Source organism: Mastomys coucha, unplaced genomic scaffold (assembly GCF_008632895.1).
Source record: "Mastomys coucha isolate ucsf_1 unplaced genomic scaffold, UCSF_Mcou_1 pScaffold15, whole genome shotgun sequence".
Taxonomy (NCBI): Eukaryota; Metazoa; Chordata; class Mammalia; order Rodentia; family Muridae; genus Mastomys; species Mastomys coucha.
In genome coordinates, this window is record NW_022196897.1 from 77,616,988 (window position 1) to 77,628,701 (window position 11,714).

Sequence of the window (11,714 nt, forward strand, 5' to 3'; positions counted from 1 at the left end):
GAACAACTTGTGGGAATTAGTTCTTTCTTTCTACCCTTTAAGTCCCATAGATTGAACTTAAGTTCTCTGGCTTGGCAACAAGTATCTTTACATGCTGAGGCTTCTAGCTGGCCCTTTTTCTTTTTGAGTATTTTAGATGAGAATTATTCAAAACTTAAAGTAATCTTAGTGTCCTAGTTAGAGTTTCATTCCTGCAAAGAGACACAATGACCAAGGCAACTCATATAAAAGTAAACATTTAATTGGGGGTGGCTTACAGTTTTAGAGATTCAGTCCAATGTCATGGTAGGAAGCATAGCATCAGGCAGGCAGGCAGGCAGGCAGGCAGGCAGGCATGGTACTGGAGAAGCTAAGAGTTCTACATCTGGCTCTGAAGCCAGAAATAGTCTGTTTCTCATTCCATACTGATTGGAGACTGAGCATAGGACCTCAAAGGCCACCTACACGGGGACACACTTCCTCCAACATGCCACACCTCCTAATAGTACCACTTATCATGGGCCAAGCATATTTACACCACTATGCTTATAGAAGTAGTTACTGTAAGGTCATCACAAAGGAAATGTAAGAGTCTCACTGAAAACAAGTGGGTATTATGAAAAACTTCTCTTAAAATATACAGTCACCATTTAACTTCCAAGGTCTCTTGGGGTAGTGAATTCTAACATGTTTTCTGGACTATTTTACTCCAGCTATATATGATAAAAGTTTCCATTCACTCACTTTCCTATACTTTATTAACTTGATTTTTCATAGTCTTTATGTCATTGATGAGAAAGAACTTCCATACACAAAAAGTTGAGACTGTTAATTATAAAAGAAAGATGTTTTTACTTTAAAGATCATGCAAGTGAACATCTTCAGTTTGACAGTTTGACATCTTCAGTTTGGTTAGTTATAACCAATATTAATGAAAGGATTGTTTTTTTAATTTCATTTTTCTTTGCATATCAGAAACGTTTGACATACTTTGATTAAAAAGAATTTTGACATTCTTCTCATATTAGAAGCTTTTTTTGGCAAATACTACCTCTGTCCCTAATCTCTTTGGTTCCTCTAGCTCCCATAATTACAAGGCATTCAGTGCGATAAAATTAATACAAGGTTCTGCTAAGAAGTTGAGTGTTTCCTTATTAAAGATATGCCTCCCCTTATTGTGTGAATAATTTCTCTTGTCCTAAAAATGTCTAAAATAATTTATTTCAAAAAGTATACATTCGGGCTGGCAAGATGGCTCAGTGGGAAGAGCACTAACTACTCTTCGGAAGGTCCTGAGTTCGGATCCCAGCAAACACATGGTGGTTCACAACCACCCGTAGTGAGATCTGACGCCCTCTTCTGGTGCGTCTGGAGACAGCTACAGTGAATTACGCCAGAGTAAGCAGGGCCAGAGCGAGTGGGCTGGCAGAGGTCCTGAGTTCAATTTCCAGCAGCCACACATATGATAGCTCACGGCCATCTGTACAGCTATAGTGTACCCATAAAATAAATAAATCTTTAAAAAAAAAAAGTATCCATTCTACAATCCTTTATAAAGTATATGTTTGCATACCCACATGTATGCATACACCCTAAAGAAGGTCTGTAAAGAATTTTCAAGGACAATTCCCTATTTGAATTTTCTATACTTATAAACTGAAATTATAGTGAAGTGTGTCTAGGGTTTATCTCCTTTTACTTAGATCCATTTGTGTGTGTGTGGTGGTTACAGAACAACGGGAGACGTTGTATCAGGTGTTGTAAGCAAAGTCTTCAATCAACCTAAAGCCAAAGCCAAGGAGCTGGGCATAGAGATTTGCCTTATGTACGTAGAGATTGAAAAAGGAGAGTCTGTACAAGAAGAGCTCTTAAGAGGCCTGGATAATAAGAACCCCAAGATCATAGTGGCTTGTATAGAAACACTGCGGAAAGCCTTAAGGTGAGATTCTTTGTATTTTAGTTCTCTTAAGTATGCTGACTGAATTTGGGTTCTAGGTTTAAACAGAAGTGGAGACTGTTAAACTTCTAATGTTATCCTTCAAGCTTGTTGTTTGGTTATTTTCTCTAAATTCCTTTCTACTGAAAGTGAGCAGGGAACATTTCTGTTCTATATGAGAATTAGCTCTTTTTTGTAAAATTAGATATGCGTGTGTAATATGTGTATGCATATATAAATATACATATATATTTGTATATATTAATATATGCAGTTTTCTCTTTCTACCTTCAACAGTAGACTTATGTTAGCTGTAAAGACACAATATTTTAGGTTGGGGCAAACCTTTGCTTGGAGTCTTTTTGGTAAACATAAAAAATAACTTGTTCTGCCGGTTGGTGGTGGTACACGCCTTTAATCCCAGCACTTGGGAGGCAGGGGCAGGTGGATTTCTGAGTTTGAGGCCAGCCTGGTCTACAGAGTGAGTTCCAGGACAGCCAGGGCTATACAGAGAAACCTTGTCTTGAAAAACCAAAGAAAAGAAGAAAAAAAAAGCAACTTGTATATGTTATGTTCTCAGTCTTAGAATTCTTACTGAACACTGAAGTTCTTTTGAAGTTCTTTATATATGCACTGTCCTTGAGGGACAAGAGTTGGTAGATAGCTCTGACTTTGTTAAATCAGTAGTTCTGATTAAGTAGACTCTAGATCCTCCTTCTAGTTGGAGGGTAAGCATTCTACCACTTAGCTACATCCCAAATCTAGGCAATTCTTAAATCCCATCTCCTATCTCTAGTTGTCCATTGTTAGCTACCTTAGAAAGTAGGCATTAATGAGGGCTTGAGATGGCTCTGTGGTTAAGAATACTGGCTGCTCTTCCAGAGGTCCTGAGTTCAATTCCCAGCAACATGACCATCTCCTAAAAAAGGATCTGATGCCCTCTTCTAGCATATAGGTATAAGTGCAAACAGAGCATTCCTACATCTTAAAAAAAATATAGAAAGGAGGAAAGAAAGAAGCACTGATGAAATCTTAGATGAGGATCATTCCTTTGCTTTATGACTCACATCTTGGAGACAGTCTTTTATTGGAGACGCTCTTTTAACTTTTATGTGAAAGTATCATTCTTGAATTTTGTTGAACTGTCTTTGATTTTTGTTCTCCTTTGTCTGATTTCTAATATTCTTTTATAAAGTTTGACTTTTATCTAGATTTTTGTGTGATAAAGTGTGCTTGTTTAATTGTTTTATTACTGCATGTGTATCTGATACATGAGTGGGAGTGTGGTACAAGAGTGCCAGAGCACTGTAGAGAGAGCTCAGCAGACAACGTTAAGGAGTCAGTCCTCAGGTCAGTCAAGTGCTTCAAACCCACCGAGGCACCTTGCTGTCCCAATTAATTTCTTTATTACTAATCTTTTATGGTATGATAAGTACATGAAGTTTTTTCCTTTAACTTTGTTTTGTTTTTTTGAGACAAAGTCTCTCCCTGTAGCCAAGCTTGTCTTAGACGCATGGCATTCCTTCTACCTCTGTCTCAAGGTAGGACAGGCATGTACCACCATACCTGGCAGCATGTGTCTTTATAGTAAAAATTGTCCCATTTTTGCCATTTAGAAATTTATCAGATTAGACCACAAGCACTACTCTAGATATTACCAGCCTATCCTCCACAGTGTGCTCAATAAAATATTCTTTTAAATAAATAAATAGAAAAACAAATTTATTAAATTTACAAACTCTGCTTGAATCAGCAGATATATTATGTTCTAATTTTTTATGTGTTCTGCCTGCATGTATATGTACTGTGTGCATGCCTAGTGCCTACAAAGGTCAGAAGAGAGGGGATCAGATACTCCAGAACTGGAGTTATTGGTGGTTATGAACCACTTATATGGTTACTGAGAATTTAGCATAGGAACCCAAGATCCTCTTCAAGATAGCAAGGGCTCTTAATTGCTGAGCCATACCTCTAGTCCTGCTATTCTATTCTTAATAAAATAAAATATGTATCATGCTGGAATTTTTTCTGCCTTTAAATTAAGAATTTCTACTTCAGACTGTATATACTATAGAAATTTTACTGTTTTTTTTTTTTTTTGGTTTTTCAAGACAGGGTTTCTCTGTGTAGCCCTGGCTGTCCTGGAACTCACTCTGTAGACCAGGCTAGCCTCGAACTCAGAAATCCGCCTGCCTCAGCCTCCCAAGTGCTGGGATTAAAGGCGTGCGCCACCACCGCTGGCAGAAATTTTACTTTTAAACTGACTAGGAGGATAAGGATAGGAAAAGAATAAGTTACATTTATCTTTTTTATGCAGTCATTATCTGTGGTGTCCATATAGTCATTATTTATTTTAAGTGTCTAAAAAAAAACAAATCCAGGGTCTCTAATGTGGTAGGAAAGCATTCTGCCATGGAATATCTCCACCTCCAGCCTTGTCCTTATTCATGATGGTCTGTAGTTTACCTTGGTGACTTTTTTTTTTTTCTTAAAGCATTTTGGAATGTAAAGTAGCTCTTTAGGACTTAGAGATCCTCAATTTTAGGTGCCATAGCTTCCTAAAGTTACTATTGGTGACAGCTTTAAGAGGCAAAACACATTCTGTCATTCCAAAACAGAATTCTAGAAACTATCTTGCTTTTAAACTTCTCATTCATTCATTCATTCATTCATCCATTTTTAATGTTTTGATCAAAGACTCTGGTAACTTGTGTCTTGAACTTCCTATGTAGGTGAGGATGACCATGAACTGGTCATCCTCCTCTCAAGTTCTAAAATTACAAGTGTGTGCTAAGTAAGATACCTAACTTTTCTATCATGTTTACTATCAAAATTGGAATTGGTTTTGTTTATGTGGACTTGCTTCATCTCTTTTATTTTCTTTTATAGCTGTTGTTGAGCAATTTTGTTACATTTGTGAAACAGAAATAAATTCACACACATGAGTTAATAATATATTTTAACTGGTTGTAGTAAGTACTATCACCTGAAATCCTAGCATTTGGGATATTGAGACAGGAAAATCACCAAGTTCTCTAGGCTTCAGAATGAGACAATTTCTTAAAAACTAAAAGATCTCGACTGGGCGGTGGTGACACACACCTTTAATCCCAGCACTTCGGAGGCAGAGACAGGCAAATTTCTGAGTTCGAGGACAGCCAGGACAGCCAGGGCTATTCACAGAAACCCTGTCTTGAAAAACTAAAAAAAAAAACTTAAAAAAAAATAAACAAACAAACAAACAAAAAACCTAAAAGAACTAACGGCCCCAAATGTATTTGAGTCCTACTGACTCTGAAATTCAGTACTTTATAACTGAATCCTTACTGTTCCAGAATTTTCTGTTCAGAAATGTTGAAAATAGGGCCAGAAAGTTAATACTAAAACTAGCATGTTGGTTCATGTCTGTGATCATATATATCACTTAGGAAACAGAGATTGGAAGATCATGAAATTGAGGCTAGCTTGCACTATGTAGCAACACTGTATCTCAACACTAATATTGGTCAATTAGGAACCATATAAACTGACAGTTTATACAGTTAAATATCCTATTTTATAAAATAACAAGTCAGAATGCAGAGGTTTGCTCTTTGGCAAAAAAGACTGAATTAAAAAGAGCTAAATTGATAAGGGTTGTCTGAGTTACTTTGCTATCATTGTGAAAAGACACCATGACCAAGGCAATGTATAAAAGAAAACATTAAATGGGGGTCTTGCTTATAGTTTTAAATGGTGAACCCATGATCATCATGGTAGGGAGCAAGGCAGTAGGCAGGCATGGAGAGAGATCGGGGGGAAGAGACCTTGTGTCAGCTTTTTAAACCTCAAAGCCCAACCCCATTGACACAACTTCTGTGTAGCCATTATTATCAAACCACCACAAAGATAGATTATGATAGTTGAAAAATCAAGAATGAAATATGCATTGCCATAACTCAATCTGTCAGAGTGAGTAATTTTTCTTTGGTTATTATAAAGTTCCATTTTTAAATGTTAAAATTATTTTGGGCTCTAGACAAATATTTAGCTAAGAATGACAGCTAATTACTAAATATATAAACATTTATATGTAAGTATGTATGTATATGTGTATATGGATATATATATATATGTAAATGGTTTTGAACTCCATTTGTTACCTTAAGAGATATTTAACGTATTCATATATGACTAATTTATTTGTTTGTTTGTTTTGAGACAGTATCTCTTTACATAGTCCTTGCTGTCCTGGAATTCACTGTGTATACCAGGCTGGCCTTGAACTGAGAGAGATCCTCCTTCCTCTACCTCTTAAGTGCTGGGAATAAAGGTGTGCACTACAACACCATGTGCAATACATGATTTGCAATACATGATTATACATGTTCAATGAAGCATGACATGTTGACAGTTTCCCCCAAAATCTTTCACTTGCAGTGAATTTGGTTCCAAAATCATCTCACTTAAGCCAATTATTAAAGTTTTGCCAAAACTATTTGAATCTCGAGACAAGGCTGTTCGGGATGAAGCCAAACTATTTGCTATAGAGATTTATCGATGGAATCGAGATGCTGTGAAACACACATTACAAAATATAAATTCTGTCCAGGTAAGACACAGATTTCTTTGCTCGTTTTTGTATATGGCTAATGTATTTCCTACTTGTAATTGTTAATATCTATCCTTACACATAATTATTTTTTATTTTGAAGATTTAAATGGGTTGAATTTCTGAGCATAGACTTTTTGCTATTACTGTCTGTCACTCTCTTTCTACCCCCATCTCTACCCCCAAGTAGAGAGCAAGTTCTGTATCTTGTACAGGTGTCTATAGAACATCTCTATGTTTTGTATCCCCAGCCCTGTTAGTATTAACTCTGTCAACCTAAATGTCCCTTTATAATTCTGTTGAGTAGGAAGACTTGCTTGGATGAAACAATTCTATCATTTTTGATAATACAGCACATTTAAATTCACAAACTAGTGATACTGTCTTAAAATAATAAGTTTGGGAAACTGGAGAGATGTCTCACAGGTTAAGAGCATTTGCAGCTCTTGCAGAGCCAGCCTTCATTTCACATAGCCTCTGCATACATGAAATACACTTCATACATGAAGGCAAACACTCATATACATAAAAGAAAATAAATCTTTCTTAAAGAAAGAGTTTTGTTTTTGGACATAACCTTCAGTATGGTGAAGTAGTAAGCTGATTTGATTTAGGTGGCAAAATACAACTTAAATTTGTCTTTAGTTGATTTCCCTACTAGTACCATATAAACAGAAAGTGAGTCCCAAATTTTCAATAAGTACAAGTTTTATGTTTTCTAATAGTGGGGTATACATTTTAAAAATATTTTGTTAATACTTGCAGTTGAAAGAATTAGAAGAAGAGTGGGTCAAGCTGCCAACAGGTGCTCCTAGGCCAAGTCGGTTTCTGCGTTCCCAACAAGAACTAGAAGCTAAACTGGAACAGCAACAGTCTGCTGGTGGAGATGCAGAAGGCGGTAAGCCAGTGTTTAAACAATAGTTTCAATAAAAAACTAGTGAATTTCAGTGGATATATTTTGGAGAACTTCTTTTAATAAAACCTGAGTTGTATGTGCTACTAAGTAACTCTGATCTCTTTTATATTAAACTCTCATCCTGGGAGCTGGAGAGGTGGTTCAGCCAGTGGTCAAGAGCCTTTACTGCTCTTCTAGAGGACCCAGGTTTGATTCCCAGCACCCCTATGGTGACTCACAGCCATCTGTAATCCCAGTTTCAGGGAATCCAACACTCTCTTGTCCTCCTCAGGAGCCACTTGCACATAGTACATAGGCATATATTCAGACAAAACACCCATACACATAAACTTTTAAAAACTATAAGGAGTATGAAAAGATATATAACTGGTAAGTAAAACGATCATTTTGGGGGGGGTGTTTGTGTAAGATGGGTAGGTACATATAGGTCACAATACATGTTTAGAGGCTAAAGGACAGCCTTCAGGTAATGGTCCTCACCTTTCCATTTTTTAAACGTTTCATTATTTTTTAAAATTAATTTTTTTAGTTTAAGTTTACTGTGTGTCAGTCTCTCAAAGTGTATCACACATGTGTACTGGTACCAGAAATGCACATCAGAGCCCATGAAACTGGATTTAAAAGTCAATTATGATCTACCCTTTGTGGATTTGGGGAGTTGAACTTAGGTCCTCTGCTAAGTCATCTGACCAGCATTATACCTGGTTTTAGGGCCCATTCTTTTCAGCTAGGCTTGCTGGCACACAAGCTTCTCCTGTGTCAGCCTCCTATCTCCTATAGGTGCTGAGATTGCAGCTGCTTACACTACTGAGTCTGGCTTTTTCCTGGGTTTTGAGGACCTAAAATCAGGGTTTTTTTAAAAAAAAGAAAAAAAAGATTTTTAAGATTTATTTTGTTTTTTTCTTCAAAGGTGGTGATGATGGTGATGAGGTACCACAGATAGATGCTTATGAGCTTTTAGAAGCAGTAGAGATCCTTTCCAAACTTCCCAAAGACTTTTATGACAAAATTGTAAGTAACGGTTAAGTTTTAAATAATAACTTAGGTTAAAGTCAGAGAATGTTCTGCTGAGCCCGTGGTGTACTTCCTCACTCCCCACATACCTTCCTAGTAAAATGGTTGCTTCTTTCTCTCTTTCTTCCGTTACTGTATATAACCATATTCCAACATTGAAAAATAGAGCAAAACAAAACATCTTACCAAAAATCAGAACATTTTCAACTTTTTCCTCATTATTCTATTGTTTTAGCTTTTAAATATCCCTTACACTCATCTCTTTTAGGAATGGCAGGATGGCTCAGCAAATAAAGGTACTTGCTTTCAATCTTGGTAACCTGAGTGGAAAGAGAGAAGTGACTCCTACAAGTTCACCTTTGACTAAGATTTCTTGATTTGTTCTAGATAACTGCCTTGGTGGGCCTGGGCATCGTAGGATGTTCAGAAGCATATGTGGCTTTTACCCACTAGACATCATTAGAATCAGCAATACCATGGCAGGCATGTCTCCAAACATTGCTATTTCCCAATAGAGGAAGAAGTATCCTCATTTGAGAAATACAGCCCTACTCTAATCACTACCATGTGTTTTTGCCTAGAGATAATCATTTTTGAAAAGTCAAAATTTTCCAGTGGCTTCCGTGAGTCTGGAGACAGTGTCTGAAATCATCCTGTAACTATGCTTTCTTACCTTGAAACCTCAGCATACCTTTCATCTACATCTCTAACAGTTGCCACTTTCTGTTTGACACATGCTATATTTCTCTAGGTAGCAAATAGGCCACTGGTTTATTATTTTTAACTCTGAGCTTTAACCTGTGCTATTCTTTCTTTCTATAATGTTATTCTCTCTATATTTACATTTTCAATTTTTAGATCTCACCTTAAGCATAATTTTTTGTTTGTTTAGATTTTTTTTTATGTATATTAGTGCACTGTCTCTCTCTTTGGACACACCAGGAAAAGGCATTGGCTCTCATTACAGATATATGAGTATATATCAATAAAAAATCTATGACCAAGCTGGGCAGTAATGGTGCATATCCCTTCTCTTATCACTTAGGAGACAGAGGCAGGTGGATCTCTGAGTTCAAGGCAGCCAGATCTACAGAGAGAGTTCCAGGACAGCCAGGGCTACACAGAGAAACCCTGTCTCAAAAACAACAAAACAAAAACATTTTATGAACAAAATAGCCTTCATTAATTATGGCTTTTGTCTTTTGGTTATTTATTTATTTACTTTTTTCTTTTTTTTTTTTCGAGACAGGGTTTCTCTGTGTAACCCTGGCTGTCCTAGAACTCACTCTGTAGACCAGGCTGACCTCAAACTCAGAAATCCGCCCGCCTCTGCCTCCTAAGTGCTGAGATTAAAGGCATGCGCCACCACTGCCTGACCAGAAAAATCTTCTAAAGTGAGATTAAAAAACCAGGGGCCAGAGAGTGGTGGCGCATGCCTTTAATCCCAGCACTTGGGTGGCAGAGGCAGGCGGATTTCTGAGTTCGAGGTCAGCCTGGTCTACAGAGTGAGTTCTAGGACAGCCAGGGCTATAAAGAAAACCCTGTCTCAAAAAAAAAAATTTGTTTTTCTGAAACAAAAAACAAAACTCCCGGGTCTTTAAATTAGTTGAATATATGAAATGGAATTTATTCTTCTGTTTTATGTTGTACAATGATTTATATTCTGTTTGCAGGAGGCAAAAAAATGGCAAGAGAGAAAAGAAGCTCTGGAGGCTGTAGAAGTACTAGTGAAAAACCCCAAGCTGGAAGCAGGCGATTATGCAGACTTAGTAAAAGCATTGAAGAAGGTAATGGGCAGAGCTTCAGCATTGGTGTCCTGACAGGCCACTGAAATTCTCTTCATCAGTAATTCAGTGATTTTTTTTTCTTTTTGAAAAATCGCAAATATATTGACATTTAAGGAACACTATAATAATATTTCAATCAGAGACTTCTGTTATTTTCAAAATTTAGAGTTAAAAAACTTACTGTCCTATGTTAGGGATTGGTTTTGTCTTAGCATTGTCAATTTAATAAGTCATGATAGCTTAAGGTCTTGCTGATCTAGAACCAAGTTTTATAGTTGTATTCTTTTAAAAGATCAGCTATTTAAATGAGGTAAGGTGAATTATGAAAATATTAAGTATAAAGTATTTTGTTTTATAGTGAATGATACCAGATTGTAGTATATCAGAAATCCAAGCAAAATTTTCTGAAGGGAAATGGAGGAGGATTGAATTTCAGGGAGAGGGGATGTTGGGAAAGGGACTGGGAGGAGTGGAGGGAGGGAATCCTGTGGTTGGGATGTAGTGTATGATAGAAGAATTTAAAATAAAAAAATAGCCAAGCATGGTATCACAAGCTTTTAATCCTAGCACTCATGATTGGGAGGCAGAGGCAGGCAGATCTCTTGAGTTCCAGGTCAGCCTGGTCTACAGAAAGGGGTCCAGACAGACAGGACTACACAAGAAATCCTTTCTTGAAAAATCAAAAAACCAAAAACCTTTTCTTCAGATAAAGGTAGTAGGGAGAATAGTCAAAGGCTGCAAACAAAGGAAAATAAAGTTGTTCTTAAGGTATTTATGACATTTTTATATTTGATTTTATGTATATCTACGCTTATACAAATTTGAATCTATATATTAACTTTACAAGTAATACCAAAAAATGGAAGAGTGGTAAAATAGAAGGAAACTTACATTGAAGAATGAAGTGTACACTGATTTCTCTTCCCTCCATTGATAATTCCTTTTCTTTCTGCTTCCTAAATCAAATAATCTCATTAAATTTCTCATTTTCTTTAATGTAAATGGGAAGAATTAAGCCTTTTGAAATTCCTTATGGTATTTCTAAAAACAAGTGGTTCTCTTCACCACCCCCTTTTTTTAAAAATAAGGTCCTAGAAACTGATTGTGTAGTCCAGGCTGGCTTACACTTATGATGATCCTCTTGGCTTAGCCTGAACACTAACATTATATTATCATGTGTATGAACCACCATGCCTACCTGAAATACTTTTCTTTCTTTCTTTTTTTTTTTTTTGGTTTTTCAAGACAAGGTTTCTCTGTGTAGCCCTGGCTGTCCTGGAACTCACTCCATAGACCAGGCTGGCTGACTCAAATCCACCTGCCTCTGCCTCCCAAGTGCTGGGATTAAAGGCGTGAGCCACCACCGCCAGGCCCGATACTTTTCTAATCTGTCTTTTGAGTTGTTACCTGACTTAGCATAATTTATGAACACACTTATCAACCTTTATATTAAGATTTGTACTTATATTATTATTCAGATTTTATATGTTC

At 36.7% G+C, this 11,714-nt stretch overlaps 1 protein-coding gene and 1 long non-coding RNA gene across 8 annotated transcripts in view; one reads left to right on the forward strand and one right to left on the reverse strand.

The window, feature by feature from the left end:
• Ckap5 (cytoskeleton associated protein 5) overlaps window positions 1-11,714 on the forward strand; it is a 92,056-nt gene that overhangs the window by 24,308 nt on the left and 56,034 nt on the right. For all 5 annotated transcript variants that reach the window (XM_031371005.1, XM_031371010.1, XM_031371006.1 and 2 more), the window contains exons 4-8: window positions 1,712-1,918; window positions 6,335-6,506; window positions 7,272-7,404; window positions 8,333-8,433; window positions 10,110-10,223. In XM_031371005.1, the coding sequence (XP_031226865.1) occupies window positions 1,712-1,918; window positions 6,335-6,506; window positions 7,272-7,404; window positions 8,333-8,433; window positions 10,110-10,223 (727 nt within the window). The remainder of the gene's footprint in view (window positions 1-1,711; window positions 1,919-6,334; window positions 6,507-7,271; window positions 7,405-8,332; window positions 8,434-10,109; window positions 10,224-11,714) is intronic.
• LOC116090477 overlaps window positions 10,841-11,714 on the reverse strand; it is a 26,502-nt gene continuing 25,628 nt past the window's right edge. For all 3 annotated transcript variants that reach the window (XR_004118690.1, XR_004118691.1, XR_004118692.1), the window contains exons 4-5: window positions 11,115-11,179; window positions 10,841-10,958 (exon numbers count right to left, since the gene is read on the reverse strand). This is a non-coding gene — a long non-coding RNA (uncharacterized LOC116090477). The remainder of the gene's footprint in view (window positions 10,959-11,114; window positions 11,180-11,714) is intronic.